The sequence below is a fragment of the Chionomys nivalis genome, chromosome 3 (genome assembly GCF_950005125.1).
Source record: "Chionomys nivalis chromosome 3, mChiNiv1.1, whole genome shotgun sequence".
NCBI classification, from domain to species: Eukaryota; Metazoa; Chordata; class Mammalia; order Rodentia; family Cricetidae; genus Chionomys; species Chionomys nivalis.
The window spans coordinates 38,931,316-38,954,680 of record NC_080088.1 but is presented as its reverse complement, the minus strand read 5'-3'; the positions used below and the strand labels follow the sequence as shown (position 1 = coordinate 38,954,680).

Below are 23,365 nucleotides of genomic sequence, written 5' to 3'. Positions count from 1 at the left end.
CAGATGGACAATGTAATACATATATATTTCAAATGAGAAGTAAATCAATTTCCTAAGAAGGAAAATCCTCTAAAGGTACAAATATATGTATTATAAATGAGGTATATATATTATATTTATAGCATAAAGTCTCTCTCTCCATATATATACATATAAAACAAATACACTGTAACCATGTGGAATGTTATATAATCTCTGTTTTATAAAAACATATACTTACGGTATAAAAACTGGAAGGCAGTATACTCATAATTAACTAGAAATTATCTCTGCCAGGCAGTGGTGGCGCCCGCCTTTAATCCCAACACTTGGGAGGCAGAGGCAGGCGGATCTCTGTGAGTTCAAAGGCCAGCCTGGTCTACAAGAGCTAGTTCCAGGACAGGCTCCAAAGCTACAGAGAAACCCTGTCTCTAAAAACAAACAAACAAACAAACAAACAAACAAACATTTACTTAGCACATGCATGTGTGTATCTGCATAGGCCTGCATGCCAAAGTGAGAGAAAGGAGGTCAGGGGACAACTTTGAGGCATTGGGCCTCCCACCACGTGTGTCCAGGAATCAAACTCAAGACCTCAGGCTTGGTGGTAAGCACGGTTAACCACTTAGCCGTCTCACCTGCTCCCCCATGCCTTCTGCTTTCCTCACAGGCCCAGAGTCAGAACACTTTCTTAGTTGCTAAATCTCTGGAGCTGGTTCCACAGATCGCAGTGCTATGGGATGGCGCTCACGTCTGGAAACTCTCCTCAGACAGTGAATGGATCTGCACTGTGTTAAGATAGAGCGACCTATGTGACACCGCTCTAGTTCTGGCAGAACCTCAGCTCCCAGGGTGCTGGGCTATTTTCATAAGCACCTTCCATGTAATCTAACACCACGGCTAACACTTTAACTATTCATCCAATTAGATTCAGAAGTAAAAGTTTTCATTAATCTCACATAAAACATCAACAGCCCAACATTATTTTTCCATATGAAACAGGCCGTCATATAGAGTTTCCCCAACTCTGTAGAAATCTAATAAACAGTTTGGACAGCTTCTTTCTGTCTGTCTCCCTCCCTGCCTCGCTGTTTCTATTTTAAACCTAAAAGAGCCCTGTTTGTAGGTGGTGGGGGATCGGGTAACAAAGAAAAAGTGATGGGTCTCAGAAGGGGCCAGATGAACCTTGAGAAGAGAGCTGTCGGGGTGGCAAGGACCAACTTAAAAATCTCTCCCTGGCCTCTCCCAACGCCCATACAATTGCCTCAAATCTGTGTCTCTGAGAAGGACTTGGTACCTAACACCTGCTTTCTATGTCCACAAGATGAACACCCCAGTATCAAGGAACCCCTGGGGGACAAGGAAGGCTCTGGAACTAAGGAGGCCTGATCTGAGACCATCTCTTCTGAGGCTATGCTTTCTCTCACAAAAGTCCTAGCCAGTAAGGATGCTGTGGGTACCAGTCAGAAAGCACATACAAGGATGTCCAGCACAACACCAATTACAAGAAGGAATTAAAAAAATGTTTGTCTCCTGTCTCTGTCAGGGACTTTGGTGTCTTAATTCTTTGCCATTTCCACAGAACCCTGAAGTTTAATTAGCTGTGGGTATTGTTACCTGGCGGGGATCCTTCCTGAGTTACAATATTGCTGAAGGTGTTACTCTAACACATACAAAATAATTCAGGAACAGATTCAGAAGACAAAGTCAATTACTATATTAAGCGATTTGAAAATGAAGAATGAAATCAATAAATCTGAACCAGCCTCCAAGCTCAGGTCTGTGATGGGGGTTAAGGAAGACCCCAAGATCAAGGCCGGCCTAGGCAGCTAGTGAGACCTCCTCTCCAAGTACAAAGGAAAAAGAGTACTGGCGATACAGTTCAGTGGTAGAGCATTTGCCTAGCATGCGTATGGCGCTAGATCCAATTTCCAGCACCGTAAAAAACACCACCCTGCAAACCTAAAGGTCTAGTCAAGAACAGGTAATAGGGGTACCAGAAGGTTTTTAGGCTTTTGGCTTGAGGAAGTTTGCAAACTATTAAAACCCACCAGGAATCCTGGAAAAGTTACTGTGCAAAGCACTAAAAGGGAAAAGTACTTGGGAGGAATATTCAGGAATATCTACCTCTGTATCATCTATAGAAATAGTATTTCCATTTCAGTACATTACATTTATCCCATCCTAACTAGAGTGGAAGTCTCTGAGTGCCAAGCCTCAGTCTCCTGAGAAGGGAGTATCCAGTATAGTGTCCTCTACCAATTCCAAGGACTGCTAGTGGGTGGGAGGGCCTGTGTGGATCCATTCGGATGCTCAGAGCCACTGGAATTTGAATGTGTTTAGTGGGGCAAATGAATTTCAGTGGGCCACAGTCCTTGTCATTACCCACTGCACTGTTCAAACCGGCTGGCTTCTGAAATCAAAGGCCAAGTTGACTTCCCAGTGGGTGATTTACACAGAGGACTGTTTCTCTTTTTGTAAAAAAGCACCTAGACTCATATGGGGGCAAGGCCAGCTATTAACAGAATTCTCATCATCGTCACTTCATACCTTGTTTAACAAGCTGTTTGATTCTCCCGGGAGTCCCCACACCCAGGTGTATCACACGCTTCTCCAGAAAGTTTACTTGCTCCTGGACCTTTCCAAGACGGGAGAGAAGAAAGGGAAGGCAGAATCATTAACAAGGTGTAACCACAGGCCACTTTAGAGCACTGAATCTCTATGTAAATAAAATAAAAAAGCAAATAGGATCACTCTTGTCCTGAACCAAATTCTGGGACAAGGAAGAGTATTTATTTATTTATAAAACTGGTCAATGCCCAAAGAACTGGGACTCAGACCTGAGCTTCTATACAAGAGCAGAAGTAAGGCAGTGACTGCAGGAGGCCGAAGTGGCCATGGAGAGGCACGGAGTGCAGAGAAAGTCGGCACAGATTTGTCATATCGGGAGCGGATCAAAAGGAAGTGATTTCTAGGGAGATTAGAGAGGCTGAATGGGAGTGCTGAGGCCTTGCGATGCTGTTAGGGACCACTTGCATCTCTTAGCAGAACTACAGGTGCCTGCTTACCTTTATGTGTTTTGCAAATAATTTCATAACTTTGGCATCTCCTTTGAATGCTGTCAGTGACCTAATGAAAAGGAATAGATTATTTAACTAATGTACTGAATATATTGTGACAATTTACTCATTTAAGAACTCACTATTTAGAAATTATAGTTTATCATTCAAAAGACTGTTCTAAATGTATACAGTTATGTTTATATCTACACACAGGAAGATCATTAGGCAAGTCCATCTCTTCAGTAAAACTGGAGTAGGCTTTCAGGCACAGTTGTGTGTGTAAAATCACTCAAGAGGCTGAGGTAGGAGGACTGTGGTGAGTTCGAGACCAGTCTAGGTAACAGAACAAGATACTATCTCAAAAAAGAAAAGAAAAAAAAAACAAACCCAGAAATGGGGAAAGCCTTTTGCTCAGGTACATATCTGGGTGTCCTTCTGAGTCAAACACAAGACCAGACTCTTTGGTTTCTATGACGATTCAAACACATGTATCTGCAATTCTGATTAGAAGGGGACATCTCAGAGCAGTGATGTCAGCCTGTGATCAGGAAAGCGCAGGCATCTGAAAGTCTGTTGGGGTGTCCAGACAGAACTACAGGATGAGTGCACCAGGGAGGAGGTCAGAACAGCCCCCAATTTCTATTTTGTAGACTGAACTTCTCTGTGAAATTTCATACATGAAAATATTCCAGCCTAAAGGAGAAAGGAAGAGAGGGAAAGGCAGGAAGGAAGAGAGACACCGGACTGTAGATCTTGACCCAGGAGAGCAAGTGCGACTCACGCGTGAGTGAAGCGAGTCTTTAGGTGGCAGCTGTGAGGGCTGAGGGACCAGAGGCCACGAGTCCTCGGAAAGGTCGGCTATTTATCCAATTACTGAGATGAGAGATTACAAAGCCAGTGTTAAGTCTTTACTTTTGGAGAAGTCAAACATCTAGGTTTATATGTGCAGTGTATTGAATCTCTCTCTCTTTCGTCCCTCCGTCCCTCCGTCCCTCCCTCCCTTTCATACTAAATAGAGTTTTGCCATATACATGACACTGTCCTTGAACTTGTCACGTGGGCTGTCCTCAAATTTACAATCCTCCCATTGCTGCATTCCCAAATGTTGGGATTACACGCAAGCAGCAATCTGCTCAGTTTCATTTAAATTTTCTAGGGCCAAAATGCTACTGGGTAGAGTCATACTTGAGTCACTGACATCGGGTACACACTGAGGTAGTACACTCAGTTTTAGGTTTTTGGATCTATTTAGTGACTATAACACCTGGTACGTAGGTGAGGTCGTCCTTTCAGTTCTAGGTACTCAACAGTTTGGATCTGTTTACATGAACTGAGATGATCAGTTCTGAGTCAAGGCTGCCCTGCTTGGTACCTCAGAGGAAAGGCTTTAGAAGGACCGTTCTGACAGTAGGCCCTCACATTCTCCAGTTGCTCTATGAAGAGCCAGGTTACACCATCTGTGCATTATTTTATTTGAACTCACAGAATGCCATGTGTCCAAACACATCCTGTCCACGGAAGTTGGGTCCACCCCTATAACTTAACAAGGCTTTATGGAAGAGATCATGAACACCAGTTCCAGCTGGCTTCATCTGATTTTCTGATGTTTATTGTTTTCTTTTTAACCATCTGTTTCTCATTTGGTGTATTTCTGCATATCACCTAAAATTCTGTTTTGAGTTAAAGTGGGCATAATGAACAAGTAAGTTTTTAGTTAAGATTTGGAGTTATACTTAAGATGGGGTATTACTTTCCTTTATGTCATTATGGTTTGAGAAATACTATTGACCAGGAGGAAGATAAACAGTGAAACATGTGATCTAATTTCTATTACAAGTAAGTTTTTAATTACACAGAGACATTCTCCCTTGCAGGATTAACAAGAAAAACAACAGGACTGTGGCTGTCAAGAGAACAGATGTCCTTACAATAGGATTATTAAACATTGGTCCTTGAGCCTGCTCAGATCACACTTTGTAATTCATTAAACTTGAAATGGATCATAATATATCTGGGGACAGTTGGTAAATGCAGTGTGACAACACAGTGCTTTTATGTCCCTCAGAAAGGAATTTATGTACAGTAAAGGCTCGAATCAACATGACAACTTGTTTTAGAGAGGTCACATGTAGGCCAACTTCTTTGCCATCAGCATCTCAGCTTGCACTGGGTTCTGTAGTCCTGTCTAAAACTCAGAAAGGTTGGTGTAAATGCTCTGATTTCAGGGCAACAAGTACAGATGGATACCCAGGTAAACAGGAGTACTGAAGATGTTAGGAGCAGACGTAGTTGAAAGGAACATTTTGCTTTGCTGGAGGGTGTGGGGCATGATTTAAGGTGTGTGCAGAGGTGGAGAAAGCAGAGTTTGAAAGGACAGTAAAGTTTAACAACTGCTTTTCTAAAATCATGATTAGATTAGTTCATCTAGGAAAACAGATGTTAAATCACCCTGGAGTCCATACACTTGCACCTTAGGGTACTTGACAAAGCTCCTGTTTCAAGACACAGACTTCCTTTGTTTTGTCTCCTGTCAAAGGCTGGTCCCAGACAGGGCTTTTCCCTGTAAATGCCACCCTACTCTGTCTGTTCTTTGTTCTCTGAATGTTACACAGATCCAGTGGAAGATTCTTTCTGTTTTTATTCTGCAAAAAAGCAGTGAATGGAAATGCCCATGAAAGCTCTTAATAAAGTATCAACTTATCTTTAATATAAATTTTTGGTCTGTTTGGAATTTATCTTCACAGAAGGAGTGAGACATGAACTTAATCATTACAGATGGCTACTCAGTTGTTGGACACAACTGTTGAACAATCTAGCTTCCTCTGCTGTCTTTGTCACCTTTTCTGGGCCCTACATTTTCACATGCATTTGGGTCTGCTTCTTCCCTTTCAGTTCTGGCCCACTTCTGCCTGTCCTGCACGTGACCGTCCCAGAGGCTCTGAACTTCTGAGACTATGGCATATGTATTGCACTCTGGAAGTGATAGTGCCTTTTCTCAGTGGCCTTGAAAAACCTTTTTGGCCATTTTTAGCTGTATAATTTTGTAGAAGTTTAAAATTAGTTTATCTAGTTAAAAAAATCTGCTTGGAGTTTTACTTGGAAATCAGTTAAATTTGTAGCTGCTCCTAAGTAAAACCGGCATATTTACAACACCGAGTCTCCCTTCTCAAGAGTATGGTACCCACTTTAATCTAAGAGCTTTTCCGTCCCATGATGTTTTCTTTATATAGGTGAGGAAGTTTGTTGCCTGGTGTTCTGCCTTTCCTTGTTTCTAGTTTGAGTCAGATCACCCCTTCCATTTGCTGGCTGTTTTCGCTAGTGTGGTCTTGGTGCTTTTACCCTTACCCTGAACAAAGTGTTTTTCTACACAGTGGTGTAAATGTGCCTTTAAAATGACTCATGGCACTCCCCTGCCCCGATTCCTTTCATGGCACCCTACGTCAGGGCTCACTGCTGCACACGGGAGATCTACCTCTGATCTCAGGCCAAGAAAGCCATGTGTCTCCCTCTTTCACTTTGTTTGAGTCTCTGCTCCAATGCCATCATTCCTGTCCCTCTCATTTCCGTGCCTTGTTTTCCCTTCAGTAATGCATCACTCTTTAGGATATTGTCACGCGTATCTACTTGCTCACTGTCAGGTTTTCCAACAGAGCATACATCCCTTAGGGCAGGGACCCAGTGTTACTCATGGCACACAGAATATACAGGCTGGCATCTATGAGGAAGCACCCGGGAGCCCCAGCTGCCGACACCGACCTGATGAGCTCCAGGGCTCGGACAGCAGAGCTGCAGATGATCAGCATAAGGACTGACTTCTTCTCGTTGTGCGTTTTCCGAAGCTTTACCCATTTAGGACAGACTGAAAGACAGATCACAAAAACGATTCCAAAGACAGCAAAACAGTGCTGCTGACACTGGATATTCTCCAATTATTTATTTCTAAGTCCTTAAGAAAATAAAAAAAAAGCACTGGCCGTTATTACATTTTCTGCTATTTCAGACAGCAGATTAAACTTTATGTTTAAAGCCTGAAGACACTGTTGACCAATAGTGTAACTCTGATTCAGTGTAGTTAGATTTTAGCTTAGCCTTTTGTTTGTTTAAAGAAGGATCTCACTGCCTAACACTAGCTGGTCTGGAACTCATAGACATCCACCTGCCTGGGGCTGGAGACTAGGGTCACCACACCCAGCCCAAGTGAAATTTTAAAGGGACATCCAGCATAACCTAGAATGAACAGACAATAAATAATACTTCAAACTCATTATTTATTATTATGCTTATTAAATAGGCTTTGAATTTCAATATTCTAAAGTTTTTATGCCAGGATATTATTCCTATTATAATCCAGTTTTATATTTGTAAAGTTATATTCTGAGAAATGTTTAATAAGCACAAATTTGGTATCATTGTACCACTAAAAGGCTGAAAGAAGAATGTCTAATCGCTCTATGTAAGTCACATTATTGCTGGAAACAAGTAAATGATATTTTGTTATGAATGATCTAGTTTTTTTCTGGTTATATACAATACAAACTAAAATATCAAATCAGATTGGCTGTAATAGCGAGGTCTGAATTCTGAACATGTAAACAGATGTTCTCCCAGCTATTAAAAATCACATGACTCAGTTTCTTGATCTTTCAGGTAAGAAGGTCAAGTTCAAGAAGACTGGAGGCTCTGGACTAGGACATCACTTTCCGGAGCCCTAGACTAACATCTAATATATTATAAATCCAAATGGGGCCTGCACCCAAACTCCCAAAGCCAGAGCAAAATGGAAATACACTTAGACATTAAAACATCACATCAATTACCGAGCATCACAGTGTGGCCTACAATCTCAGCATGTGAGAAGCTGAGGCAGGGGAATAATGAGTTTATTATTGAGCCCATATAATATGACTGAGAAAAATAGATGTAACCATAAATACCTCTCTACTTAAGCTAGAAACTTTTAATTTTAAATATGGTAATATATATATATCACATTAAATAAAATTGCAATGTATAGGTTTAATTTAGAGAGACTAACCTTACTTATTTATTTTGGGTTTTGAGTTTCCCTTGATAGCCCAGGCTAGCATTGAATAAGTGTTGCTCTTCCTGCTGAGCATGCTGGGATTATGGGTACACTGACAAACCCGACTTCAAACCTTTTTTTTTTTTTTTTGTGGAATAATGACCTGGGAAATAATTTTTAAAACATCAGACTTTACTTACTTTCTTTTAGATATGAAGAGAGACTGTGAGTCAAATCATTGGCCTTAAGGAAACAGGAGTCTAGAAATATGAGAAACATGCTTTGCTGAGAACTTTGCAAGCACACAATCAAAACAGATTAATATGAATGATGAATTCTTGAATGAGTTATAAAACGTGAGTGACTTGGAGGCTCATTATTTAGTGTTATTTAAAATAACAGCAGTAGCAATAATAGACTTTATTTTTTAATTTAAAATATTTTATTTCTAGTTTTACGTTTTTACTTAAAATGTATTTATAGCCCTGTCCCTCTCCCACTCCCTTCCTCCTCCAGCGCTCCCATGTTTCCTCCCTCCAGGCCCTTCCATGCTCTCCACTCTTAAATTGATACCATCTTTTTCTATTTTTATTGCTAAACACACATATATAAATGTAATCTGTTGAGTATATTTTTGTTGTTTGCATATTTATGGAGATGACCACTCTGTACTGGATAACCTGGGCTCGTCCCTGGGGTAGGAATTTTTAACGCTCTAGACTAGTGAAGTAAAAGCTCTGCACATTGTTTACAGACAGGGGAAGCATCTTTACACTTGCAATCTATGAATGAGGCAAAGGCAAGGTGAAGTGGCTGGAAAATTTGTGAGAAACCTCGAATCCATTAGTTACTGACGCAGCAGTGAGGGAGCAGAGAAGACACATGGTAGGAAGAGCTATGGAGAGTGTGGGTTGATGGGAAGGGAGAATGGTCAATGGATGAACTTGTTTGGAAAGTAGTAATATTAAGATAATATACTCTGTGCTTCTCTGATTTATTTTCTGGGTAAATAAAGGTAATTTTGTGCATTATAAATGGATACATAAAAAAGACTAATTTTGGCAAAATTTATGATCTTGAGATGTGGGAAGCCCTACAGGTGTCCACATCTGGAAAAGGGGCGAGTGCTTTGTGACAGATGAAAGGGCTGGAACACTATGGAGCATCTCAGAGCAGTGATTTAGATGTACACAAAACCACATCTGGCATATCTGAAAATAGTGTGATGCAAAGAAACAGAATGAGAGGCTCTGCAAATGTAATTTAGATAAAAATAAAGATATATACCCAAATGGCATATAAAGTGCATGTGTAAAAAGATGTAGCAACTGTCTAGAGTAAATATTTATGAGGAAAGGAAATAAAGCATAGATTTGGAAAGAATGGGAATAATGTATCAAAATGCAACAATTCAGCCTAGCTGTAAAATATAACATGACATATCAGAGTAAACAGGGCCATTGTTGATAGTGACAATCACAGCTTATGTAACATTATGGTTATCAACTCAATTCCTTCTATAGGAAAAGTTTCTGTGTAAACATAAGGGTGTTAGGGGATGAATTATTACTGAATTAAGTTTGATTCAATTTAATAATACATATAATACATAAAACTTACATTACATAACACTTTCCAAGTTGTTGCCGCAGTAGAGGCAGGGAGTCTCTGACGGTCATTACAGTTATAGTTCTCCCAGATGAGGTGAACAGTGACAACAGAATGGCCTCTACTTGGCTAAGTCCCTGAGGGTAACTTGTGTTTCTTTTGAGGAGACTTCTCCGTGAGTTGGTTGCAGCTAGACTAAAGGCACTTAGGGTCACTGATCTAAACCAAACCAGCTCTCAAGAGACAGTAGAGGCTAATTAGCTCCCAGTGTTCTTTGGTCTGGAAATCCCTAATTAAGTTCCCACGTATAAGATGTTAGTGGTGTACAGCACAATTAGTGGTAATTAAGAGGACATGTTCCTGCCCTTCAGACACAAACGACCTCAGATTAAAATCCAGTCAAACACTTGACCAACTCATTAGAAACAATACTCTATTATTTACATTCCTTCCTTAACCTATTCCTAATAACAAATGGCATCTTTTATCTCTCCAGCTAGCACAGTTACTACCCCTAGAGGCTGTTCTTGGTCACGGTGTGGTGACTAGGGTCTTTTCTATGAAAGCTTCTACTGATGCCTTAGCTGACTATCTCTCAAAATAGTCATCTATTAGCTGGTACTAAAGCCTGCTCTTTCTGGCTGTTTCCAACATACTTTCTCCCTCCTAAAGAAAAAAAAATCCATGAGTCTATGATCTTACACAGTTATGTTATGGGGCTTTAATAAAACAATAATATAACACAAACTTATTATGTAACTTGGATGAATCCCAAGGGTTTCTTATAAACATTAGCTCTCAACAATTCTGCAGAGAATCAAGGTTTATGATGTTCTCTGAGGTCATAGACTATCAGGATGTTCTTCACAAATCCTTAAGGGCACAAGTTACATGCTAAGGAAAACTAGAAGAAACTGAGTCACACTTAAAACTAGACACCAGCCTCAGCTTGAGTGAGGATTTGTGACAGAAGGGGCAGCCAGGACACAGTCTCACACTCGAGCGAGATTCCAGATACTGTTTGCATCCAAGTGCAAGCCTCCAGTTCCCTCAAGGGCAACTGTCTTGGAAAAGAACACACAGGGGCACTCCTGCCGCTAATCCCAAGGAGCATTTAAAAAAATAGTGCAGAAGAATGATAACTATGCAGGGAACAGGCTGTTCCTCAGCTTCTCAAGCTTCTAGCACGCATAGAGCTGTAACGGAAAGTCAGCTACTGTTGACTTCTTCCCCAAGTAGCAGGAGTTGTTTTCAGCAGCCTAGAAATAGCTTATCTGGGGCAGCGGTGCCAAAGCGCCTTATGGTTTGCTTTCAGGATAACATCTGGTTTCTCCTAGCCTTGCCCAGGCGTCTTACAGATGCACCATAATCTAAAAGCTCAGAGTAGGGACTGTAGTTTTGCATATCTTTGAAATTTTAAATAAGGCATGGGGCCTTAGACCATAGTGGCTTCTGTGAAATGCAGAATTCTATTACCAGGTTTGGTGAGTTGGCTTGAAAGAGTCTTGGGTACAACCTGAATACTACTCCAAAACTGAAATCATGACCACCACAACAATACAACAAAAATGCTTATTACAAAATCTTGTTAATTTTTTGGAGATAGGGTGTTTATTCTATAGCTCAAGCTGGACTCAGACTTGCTGTGATCCATCTGCCTCAGGTTCCTGAGTTCTAGGATTCAGAGCCCAGCTTAATAAGCTTCCTAAGGCTTGTTCTTATTTATAAAGAAAGGTCAACAAAGTTTCACACCAAGACTTTTAAATGTCTGAAGTGTCCTTACGTGAGTTTAATATCTATCTTCATTAGAGACGTTTATTCCTTAAAGAGTCTGCTAAAATTGTATACTGAACAATTAATCTTTCCAGTAAAAGATAAAGTACATTCACAAACCTTAGTATTCAATTCAGCAAAAACCATTTTTTTTTTAAGAATCCCAAATAAATAACTAACAGTTAAAAAGTATTACATGGAGGGAAGAGGTTTAAGAGCAAGGAAAATGTATAAATTCCCACCAGTGGGATCCCTATAAAACAGTAGAGAAGAAATGACCCTGTCTGTTCGCCATCTTTAGGACAACTGACACGGGCCACACCTGGTAGGTTGAGCTCTTCTAGTTCAACTACGGAACGACTGCCGCTGTAATGGTCCTTGATAAGCTTCTGAAGGTCCCCAGGGGTCCCTGGTTTGGGCTCTGATTTTGCAAGAATATCAGAAATTTTCCTCTAAAAAAAGAGAAGGAAAAAAAAAACAGGTAGAGCATTAGATTTTAGAATGGCATGTGGCATAGGGTCATGTCTCTGGCACCTATCTTTTGGTGGTAGCTGAGTGGGAAACCTTATTGCATACTTCTCAGACATAGTGAATGCTTGAAACATGAAGAAAGGATCGAAAGGCCTCCTTATAATGTCTGGTCTGTAGCTTTTGGAAGTGAAAACTTTGCATTCAGCTCAGCAGTAGGGTATTTTTCTGTTAAAAGTCTAGAAGTCTTCTTGCTATGTAAACTTCTCTTTTACTCCTAAATACCCTGGACTCCTGAAAGAGCAGAATTTTGAGCACTTCTGTACAATCTGGCTTTCAGGTGATGAGCCTCAGATGGATTTCTACAGACTAAGCTGAGCACAGGTGCTCACTGAAAAGGACTTGATGCTGATTGTCCTGATTTAGGAGGCAATCTCAAGACCTCATGAAACACAATAGAACAGATGGCACAGAAGATACTTTCTCTCTTTTGATGTGGACTCTTTTGTAAAACGTTTATTTACACAATATACATATTTATACTCCTTTTATTAAATGCTGTAATATATGGAAGAGTGATTGTCCATTTTTGTCATAAACTTCCCTTATTTCTTTGTAATGCTTCTCCAAAGACCCAGACTTCTCCACTCCCAGTGTCAGAACTACTCAAGGTCCCATCAAAGGTATCAACCTAATGTTGTCACTGTGGGCATATATTAGCATGACCTCTGCCAAGCTAAACTAGCGAGAGTTCTGACCTTGAACCTCCGGAACCTAACACTCCACTCCTCAAGGTTCTGTGTGACTCAATTATCAAAGTGCAGTTAAGGCATTTCTTTAAGGGCGTGCCAGACCTCAGCCAATTTGGCATGTTCTGCCTTTCTATTTGGGCATTTGCGAGGCAAGAAAACACACGTCTGCATAGTTCTTTCTGAACGCTTGCTGTTAAACAGCGGACGGGTAGGGCCCTCTTTTCTCTCCTCCGCTGACTTCAGCAGCAGACTCTGGCTGCGGAGAACTGCACCTCTGCTCTCAGTGCGGGAGATGCTCTGTAAAATGTCTGAAAGGGAGCAACGGCCCTTCTCTGCACAGAGACACAGTATTTAAGAGGAGGGGGAGCAGCAGCCTTCAGTTATGGCTCTATTAAGAGTTAGAAATACCTGGCAGTGCCTTCTTCTACCTGTTTTCATTTTGTTTACTTTAGTGTAAAGGCTTGAAGCTGGAGTGAATAGGAAAAGGGGAATGGATTTTCTTGGATAAAGTGGGGCAGCGGGTATAGGAGAAGCTCTGGGTCCTTCTAGATTAGAACCTGTGTATAATGCCACAGTGAAAACCCAGCAGGCAAGAAAGCTGTTGGTCTCTCACAGGAGTGAAATGGGAGTTAGAAAAAGTTTAATTTTAGTTCCCCAAAGATAATTTCTTCCTGAAGACCATAAGAAAGTTAACAGATCTCACTGACTCTTACAATTTCTGGATCTCTTAGTTGGGGGCCAAAATAACTTCACATAAGTATGATATATAAAAATGTCATGGAAGTCACATGTGTCCACACCACTGTGACAAACTGTTGCTGGTACCTTTTTCCACTTCTTGGTCTTCCGGGCTTCCTCTTTTGTTCCCTTTGGTTTCCTCAAGAAACATTCTGTAGGCTGTAATAAAATACAAATGAGAAAACTTTCGTCTTTGCAGGATGAAGTGTCACTGACCGCTATGAGTCCCGAAGCTTTCTCCGTCGTGCACAAACTCCTCTGAGTACCTTGGTCACATTCCATAGCGATGCTGGAAGACCCACTGGGGCTGTGATGCAGAGCTGAGCTGACAGAATTTGAGAAAGCACAGATGACGTAAGACTGGAAAAATCTTTGAACAGCGATCAAAATGTGTGAGTGAGTGAGTGTATATATGTGCTTGATGTGTGCAGATTATTAGAGATGGAAGCCAGGGGCTGGTTTGTAAGATGCTGGCAGAAATAGATGTGCTTAAAATGAGGATGTGGCAAGGCGGTAAAGGACTAGAGCAACTGAAGTTTTCCAGGAGTTGCCTGTGCAGAAGGCTGCACTTCCAAGTGGCATTGTTTATAGCACCCACTCCTTCCCCCTTTTCAACAAGCAGAGAAAATCCAAGGTAGGATGTATTTACTTACGTTTTTACAAACCAGCTGTGCCAACCAGCTGTACCCATGTAGTCATTTTGAAATGACCACAGAATAAATGTTCTTTTAACAGACTGAAAACAGGCTCCACACTGTAGCACCAAGAGCGATTGATTTGCCAGTGGCCTTGAACCCCAAGGACCCCATATAGTTTCATACTGTTTTTAAGCTGAGTTTCGTTCTTTAAGGTAGTAAAGCAGGAAATTTGGACTAAAACCTTGATTTATAAAATGGAATGTGCAGGTTCCACAGATATTAATCATAAGCTACTAAATAAAATGTTTCCTGTGCTGAGTCCAAGTAGAGGATGTCTGTTTAAGCAGTCAGTCATCGGAGCCACCTTTTCTCTATGACACTGCTCAAAACGATCGCAGATGGACCTTTTTAAGAAAGTGAGCAGATTAAAGCCAGGCATGGTGGTGCACACCTTTAATCCCAGAAGGAGAAGCAGAGGCAGGTGGATCTCTGTGAGTTTGAGACCAGCCTGGTCTATATAGTGAGTTTCAGGACAGCCAGAGTTACATAGTGAGACCCTGTCTCAAACAACAACAAAACCCGCAGATTAAAAATGCCTATGGCCTCAATCAAAGAGGGATACGATGGTCCGTAAGTTCTTTAAGATACTGGGCCAGCACCAGCACTGTTTAGACATTGTTTTAGGCAGTAGGGTAGATTAAAATAACATGAGAATCTTTCATCTTTAGCTTCTTTACAGTTTCAACAAAAAGCCTGTGAAGATCAGTTGCCCTGCAGTTTAAGAAAATAAAGATATTATTGTCTTTCTTACTTAGAAAGTTAAGCTGTCTTGTGGATTTAGTCATGTCCATTTTATATTGGTACATGCCAATAAGAAACTGGGCCAAGGCCGCTAATATGTCACAGGAGAAGCCAGATGGCCATGAGCATCTACTTACAGAACAGGGAAGCATTGAGCTCTCCCTTCCAAGGCCAATGCCTGGATGTAATTAGCAGAGCCCCTAAAGTGCACATTGGACCCAGGCCTATAATCTCAACACTAGGGAGGCTGAGGCAGGAAGACAGCCACAGGGTCAGTGAACGAAAAAAAGAAATGAAAAGAGGAGGGCACGACTACTCCTAACGTATGGGGACTTTAACGGTAGGAACGGAGAGAAGGCAAAGGGAAAAGCGCAGCCTGGGGCTCCTCCCAGCATTCCTCACTCCACTCCTTCCCCTGAACCTCTCCTTTCCAAGGGCTGGGCTTCACTTTTCTTTCCTCAGCCTGATCCTTATATATCTATCTATTTATCTCTATCTATCTGTCTGTCTGTCTATCTGTCTATACAACTCAGCTATCTTGTCTATACTGGTCTCTTGGCCCATGCTGGCTTTCTTGCTCTCTCTTCAAATAAATGAGCTTATTCAAATCACCACAGAAGGAAAATAGTTAAAGCCTCTGGCATGACACCCTGTGTACTGTCTTGTGAGGCCTATTCTTGACTGTGGCCTTGTGGATGGAGGCCATGATAGGACCCACACACAAGTCAACTTCCCTGTAAAGACTGGCGCATAGATTATACATGACCTATACCCATCGTCAGCGAAGGATTCAAATAGCCTTTTGTATGGATACTGTCACAGGCCTTTACAAGCATTTCCATATCAGTGAGCAACAGATCTCACATCAAAGAGCTCACCCAGTATAATGTTATGTATGGCACCCATGGAGAAGAGACAGCGACAGGAGTGCTGATTCCACAGACGCATCTCTCCAGACCATGCAATACATCTTTCTGGTACAATATATAAAAACAAAAATCTGGGAAACCATGCCTGCTGGTTTACAGTTAGGAGAACATGGCCTTTTGATGGGCAAAGAAAGCAAAAGCTTCCCCTAATCTCACAACAGCTGATGCCAGAGTCAAGAAATGCTGTAGTATGGCTATAGACCGACTTCTGAGTCAATAGCTGTGATGCTCACAGACTATACAGTGTGGCTATAGACCGACTTCTGAGTCAATAGCTGTGATGCTCACAGACTATACAGTGTGGCTATAGAGCGACTTCCGAGCCAATATCTGTGATGCCCACAGTGACTATACAGTGTGGCTATAGACCGACTTCTGAGCCAATAGCTGTGATGCTCACAGACTATACAGTGTGGCTATAGACTGACTTCAGAGTCAATAGCTGTGATGCTCACAGGACTATACAGTGTGGCTATAGACCGACTTCTGAGCCAATAGCTGTGATGCTCACAGTGACTATACAGTGTGGCTATAGACTGACTTCCAGGCCAATAGCTGTGATGCCCACAGTGACTATACAGTGTGGCTATAGACTGACTTCAGAGTCAATAGCTGTGATGCTCACGGGACTATACAGCATGGTTATAGACCGACTTCCGAGCCAATAGTTGTGATGCTCATGGGACTATACAGTGTGGCTACACACCGACTTCCAGGCCATTAGCTGTGATGCTCACAGTGACTATACAGTGTGGCTATAGACCGACTTCTGAGCCAATATCTGTGATGCTCACGGGACTATACAGTGTGGCTACAGACCGACTTCTGAGCCAATAGCTGTGATGCTCACAGTAACTATTACCTGTTTGGTCTGTTTGGTTTCCTTTGGTGGTTCAGGAACTGAAGCTGTGTCCTGCTGCATCAGCTGTCTGTCTCCTCCTTCCTCACCACCTGATGGTTCTGAAAGGAGATACAAAGTTCAACAGTTAAAGTGTGCCCCTCCCACACTCTACCGAGAGATTTAGAGGCTTAATCTCTCCATCCTTTCTCTAGAAGGTGATGTTAACAAAACTTACCTAAATTGGAGACTGATTTGAGCATTCAGATACCAGTCTTTTTTATAATCTGAAACACTAAAGAACACATAATAGTAGGGAATGTTTAATTATGTTACAGTTTGGGTCTGAAATGTCCCCGATGGTTTGATTAAGAAATGGTCCAACCAGGGGTGTGGTGTGCATGCGTTTAATCACACATTTAGAAGGCGGAGGAAGAAGGATATTTATGAGTTCAAGGCCGGCCTGGTCTACACTACACAGAGAACTCAAGATAGCCAGGACTACATAGGGAGACCTTATTTCCAAAAAGCACTGAAACCAAACCAAACCAAACCAAACCAAACCAAACCCAAGACAAAAGGATGTGGTAGTGCAACATCTAGAAATTGGGGCTTAAACTTTGAAATTAGGCTCTGGGGCTGTGTGCACTTGATCAGTACAACTAGCCCCTACTTCCTAGAGGCTAAGCCTAGAAGGAATGAAAAGTTTTATACAATAACTATTTCATCCAAGCTAAATACTACAGAAAAATGGTGTCCCCATCTGTGGCAGTTTGAATAGGAATGGCACCATAGAATCATATTTAATGCCTGGCTTATCGGGAGTGGCACTTCACTTGTTGGAGGAAGTGTGTCACTGTGGAGACCAGCTTTGAAATCTTATATGCTCAAGCCAGGCCTACCGTGACTCTCCTTATGCTCCTTATGGATTAAGATGTAGAACTCTCAGCTCCTTCTTCAGCACATGTCTGCCTGCATGACACCATTTTTCCTGCCATGACAGTAATGGACTAAACCTCTGAACCTGTAAGCCAGGCCCAATTAAATGCTTTCTTTTATGAGAGTTGACATGGTCATAGTGTCTCTTCATAGATATAGAAACCATAACTAAGACACCACCCCTATCACCAAAGGCCTAGAATCTAACCTAGGTGGGCTGTAAGGATGCCTTCAATTCTTCTCCTCCTATCCCAAGGGTGTTTTCAGAGACTATCAAGGAGGGAGATGGGAGATGGGTTTGCTCCTCACCATTTCTGCAGCACCAACAGGGAACACCTTGGGAGCCTTAAATTCTAAATTCCCCTATTGTAAGAAAGTTGTCTTTCCCATCCCACTGGGATGATACTGAAGGAGTCTAGTGGTGAGTCAGGGCCTTCCTATTTATTTATACATCTTAAAGTTGGGATACAGAGTAGAGCTGGACCTTCCATACTCCTGAGCAATAGTGAGGTCTAAAGCAGCCTCTAAAGAGCATATACAGATAAACAATAAGATAAAGATAAAATGAAGGAATGTCTCTTCCCATAGGAAGATAGGAAAACGAAAGCAAGTGTAAATTACAGAAAGTAAATGGGAAAAGACCCCAGCAGATTTAAACCCCAATACTTCCTTATATTACAAAGAAAGGATGTGGGGGCTGGAGAGAAGGCTCAGCTAGTGTGAGCACTTGTTCTTTCAGCTCCGGCACCCATGTTCAGTGATGCCATCTGTTATTCTGGCTCCAGGGGATCTGATGCCATCTTCTAGCCTCCACGAGCACTGTCACACATGTGTACACACACATACACACACATAAATAAATAAAGAAAATAAATCTTTAAAAAAGGTGTAAACATACCAACTCAAAGACAAAGACTAATAGAATGGATTAGAAAATGTGACCTAACAATATCTTAGTTGTAAGAAACAAAGCAAATATAATGATATAGGAAAGCTCAAAGGGACAAAAGACAGACAGCAAATATTGGTGAAAAGGAAAGCACAAGTATCAGAGTGGATACCAGCTGTCCTAGACAGGTTTCTGACCAAAATCAACTCAGGGAGGAAAGTCCCCCCGGCCCCAGCTTACAACTCACAATCTACCACTGAAGGAATTCAAGGCAGGAATTCAAGGCTGAAACTGGAATCAAAAACTGAACAAGAGGCCATGAAGGAACAGTGCTTACTGGCCCACTCCCATAGTCTGCTCAGCCTGCTTCCTTATACCTCCCAGGGGTGGCACTGCCCACAGTGCGCTGGGTCCTTCCCCCTCCCACATCAACTATTAATCTGAAAATGCACCACAGGCTTGCCAAGAGGCAATCTGAAGACAGTTTTGAAACTGAAGTTCCCTCTTCCAAGATGACTCCAGTTTTTGTCAAATTGACAAAAAGGAAAAAAGAAAAGAAAGAAAAAACAAAAGAAAAATAACTAATGAGAAAGCAGCAGCATAACAACAAAAATTTACCAGAGAATTCGAGATGAGAGAGAATAAATAAGAGTGAAACACTCTTCCCTCTCTATCTCTTTCTCTCTTGGTCTTTTGAGTTTCTCTGTGTAGCACTGGAAGCCCTTGGATTCTCTCTGGATGTCCTGGGACTCGCTCTGTAGACCAGGCTGGCCCCGAACTCACAGAGATCTGCCTGCCTCTGCCTCACCACGGCTCATATTAAAGGCATGCACCACAGCTGCCCGGCAAGAGAGAGTGAATCTTTTAAGAATATACAGTAATCCAAAATATGTGTGCACCAAATCATGGAGCTACAAAGCAGGTGGAAGCAAAGCCTGACACATAGGAAAGCAGAGACAGATAAACCCACAATTCAGTGCTAGTGTTTATAGTCATTTTTGAAAATTGAGAGAATGGTTAAATTAGCTAAGATATAGAATTGAGGAGCATAGCAAGCAACAGCATCTGATCAAAATTTGTAAGGTGGTTGCTAGCTGCCATGTGGGTGCTGGAAACCAAACTTGGATCTTCTCAAGAGCAATGAGTATTCTTAACCTCTGAGCCATATCTCAAACTCCAAAATATCAACAGATTAAAGGACTGAAGTAGATAAGAGTATGTATAACAATGCTCAGTGAACATTGTCCTTAATAATTACAGACTTAACCAGTGTATTATGAGTTAACAGGGCAAGGATGTTAAAACCTCAGATTTGCTCAACAAAGGCAATATGGCAAGAAAAGTAAATAAACACATACATTGGAAAAAGACACAAACTACACCCATTTGCAGATCATATGATTGGTTATGTTACAAAAAATCCAGGGGAATCTAGAAACTAAAGCCCATTGTTCAAATAAAAATTCTTCTATTGGACTGTATCACTAGAATCTCACTTTCCTTGTCTCCTATACTCTCTTCATCTGAGACCCTTCGGTGAAGCCTTAGTTGACTCCACAGCCTTTTTCCGTTCTCTGTCTCTGCACATCTTACCATATGCTTTCTAGATGGTAACTTGTAGATTAGCACATAATTTTATTTGCCTCATGGCATGTGATGGTATCAAATACATACTAGGTTTCTTCTCTACCTGAACCACATGCTTTCTGAGAATATGCATGAGTATCCAAAGTATTCAGCTTAAGGTTAGTTTGGAATTAGAAATATCCCGTATTTATATTTTTAAAAAATTATTTAATGTACGGGAAGGTTTTTTTGTATGCACGTATACATGTGCCCCATGTGCATGTCTGGTGTCCAAGGAGGTCAGAAAAAGGGTAGATATTCTGAAACTGGAGTTATGATAGTAGGAGCTGCCATGTGGTACTGGGAACTGAACCCATGTCATTTGCAAGAGCAGTAAATTACAGCTGAGCCATCTCTCAGCCCCCAGTCCTTATGAAAATATTACATTTTTTTTTACTTAAGGCCGGGTTTTCTGTGTAACAACCCTGGCTGTCCGGGAACCTACTTTGTAGACCAGGCTGGCCTTGAACTCACAGCGATGCGCCTGCCTCTGCCTCCCAATAACTTTAAGATGAAAAGAGTGTCCTACACAGAAATAGGGGAGGGAGAGTTTTGGACTCTACAGCCCTCTATTTTCTTGAATTTTCTATCTGCAAAATATAGTCTATATTTCGCTAATATAGTTGAAAATAGGTAATTATTTCGAAGACTCTCTGCCTATGAGAAATATTTAAACTATCTTGTTAATCAAATACTCCGAATCTCAGTTACTTCTTGTTCCAAAAATTATTTCATCTTTTGAAACCTTTAACATAAAATGAGATCATCTCGTCACTGTGTCTTGAACACATTAGCTGTTTCCTTACTGATATTTTTTGGTTCCAAAAGAGGAAACTGCTCCTCTGAAGTAAGGAAGGTCGTTCTGTGATTTCCATTAAGAGAACTGTGCACGAAAAGCATAGCAGTCCAAGCTAGCCAGTCTTCAGGGCTGCTGGGAAGTGAGGTGACGCCAGGCCTGTCCCACTCAGTCCCAGTGGGTCATTCAGCCTGTGAAGGAGAGGCACGAAAGACAGGGCCGCATTTCTCCAACTCCCCGAGGACTATTTAAAAAACCACATAGCCAGAAGGGATTGGTTGAAGTTTTCCAAAAGAGGAAGCAAGGACAACGTCCTTTCCTGAACCATAGCAACAGTATCGATTACAAACAGAAGGTTGCTCAGTTTTCTCTCAGTTCGCCTTTATCTCTATAAATATCTAAAGTCCAACTTCCCAGCACCGAGGCCTTGAGAGGGATGCTACAATGGAATTATACAGTCAACTGGTCTTTAAAACTTATGAAAGAATGTTATTTAAATCACAACCCATTCTTACTGTGATCCCTGCTCTTCTTTGTCAACTTGACTCCATCTGAAATTAACTAAATGCCAAGTAGTTGGGTATACCTGTAAGGGATTTCTTAACTAAATCATTTGTGGAAGACACACTTTTAATTCAGTTCTTTTTGAGGTGGGATGAACTTTTAATTGGGGCCACACCTTCTGGTGGCAGACTATATAAGTGACACGGAAGACGGAAGCTTTTGTTCTTTGCCTACTTGCTCTTGCTGGCAAGTTCATTCCTTCACTGGCATTACAGTGTACTTCTTGGGTATTCTGGCATATGCTGAAGGCCAGCTGAGATATCCAGGCTGATGGGTGGAACTGGATTCTTGGACTTTCTGTTGGTGGGCAGCGATTGTTGAACTAGTTGGACCACAGCCTGTAAGTCACTCTAATAAACTCCATATACTTATCACAACTTACTCTCTGTAGTTAGTGTCTTGCACAGGAATCTGGAAACTTTAGGTAAACGACTATCCAGAGAGTAGGTGATTGGCTGCAGAGCAGTTGGGCTGGATGGGTTTCTTATCACGGTGATAAAAACACTATGATCAAAAGCAACTTGGGAGGCAAGGGATTATTTCAGTTTCTAGCTGTAGTTCACCAAGAAGGGAAGTCAGGGCAGGAGCTCATGGCAGGAACCTATGGCAGGAACTAAAGGAGAGGCCAAGGAGGGACACTGATTACTGACTTGCCCCCATGGCTTTCCCAGCTTGTTCAACTGAAGACCACATGCCCAGGGTGACACTACACACAGTGAGAGGGGTCTTCCTACATAAACATTAACCAGGAAAATGCCCCACAGATTTCTCCACATGGCAACCTAATGGAGGCATTGTCATTGATATAAAAACTAGTGAGCTCAGCACTTATGGCCGCTGTTGGTGTTGCTCAAATCTGCTACCGTGCATAAGGAGTGTTAGACAAAGTAGAATGAGTGCAAGTAGTTGTGTCCTGATAAATTCTACAATAACATTTTACCTGGACTTGGCCACAGGTCTCAGTTTGCCAACACTGACTTACTACATGTAGGTTAAAAATAAAAAGAGGTTTCCACATTGTTTGTATAGCATAGTTTCTAATTGTTTGATAGGGCACCTATCATATATGACAGTAGATAAACTTGTTTTGATTTTTGTTTGAGTCAGGGTCTTGTTCTACATCCCAGGATGGTCTCACACTCACAATCTCTTTGCCTTAGGGTCTCTCTGACTCTCTCTCTATATATATTTATTTATTATGTATGAATTTTTGCTTGCATGTATGAATGTGCTTCATGTGCATGTCTGGTGCCCTTGCAGATCAGGAGAGGGCACCAGGTCCTCTGGAACTGGAGTTGCAGATGGTTTTGAGCTGCCACGTGGGTGCTAGAAACAGAACTCAGGTCCTTTGCAAGAGCAACAACTGCTTGTCACTACTGAACTAATTGAGAGGCCCTTCCATTAGTGTCCTGAGTGCTGGCAAACTTGGGTTATTTTAGAACTTTTCTGGTTCTGAACACTTATCTTTTAATCACACACACACACACACACACACACACACACACGGACATCCTCTTACTTCATTTTTGTTAATTTTAAACAATAATTCTAACAACTTTTTTTAAATTGCATATAATCTAAGTATACTGGCACATGACAGTTCAGGAACTTTTAACGGCTTCCTATTGAATTGCTCCCTTATAACTATGTTCTGACTGTCTTTTCACCTGGGGAGTGGTAACAGTGTCTGGCGGTTCCCTGGGAAAGCTACTTCATATAAACTGAAAAGCAATGCTGCATATAGAGCCTTAAATGCTCTAAAGAGTTTCCTCACAATTACTCATCCCTTGGAGCCGGATTGTTTTACTTGGCCAGAAGAACCAAGGCTCAGAACTCTCCTCAGCAACCATGTTCCCAGCTCATTAAGCACCACTCCCACCAGCACCACTAAGCAAGCACATGTTCCCACACTTCAGCCTGCAGGACACAGCGAGGGGAGCGG

The 23,365-nt window shown here is 41.6% G+C and overlaps 1 protein-coding gene across 1 annotated transcript in view; it reads right to left on the bottom strand.

Annotated features, from left to right (window-relative positions):
- The window catches only part of Cmss1 (cms1 ribosomal small subunit homolog), a 294,908-nt gene that overhangs the window by 3,699 nt on the left and 267,844 nt on the right, over positions 1–23,365 (bottom strand). The window contains exons 2-8 of the mRNA XM_057764101.1: positions 16,634–16,731; positions 13,491–13,562; positions 11,768–11,897; positions 8,265–8,324; positions 6,798–6,900; positions 3,048–3,108; positions 2,530–2,617 (exon numbers count right to left, since the gene is read on the bottom strand). Of these exons, the coding sequence (XP_057620084.1) occupies positions 2,530–2,617; positions 3,048–3,108; positions 6,798–6,900; positions 8,265–8,324; positions 11,768–11,897; positions 13,491–13,562; positions 16,634–16,731 (612 nt within the window). The remainder of the gene's footprint in view (positions 1–2,529; positions 2,618–3,047; positions 3,109–6,797; positions 6,901–8,264; positions 8,325–11,767; positions 11,898–13,490; positions 13,563–16,633; positions 16,732–23,365) is intronic.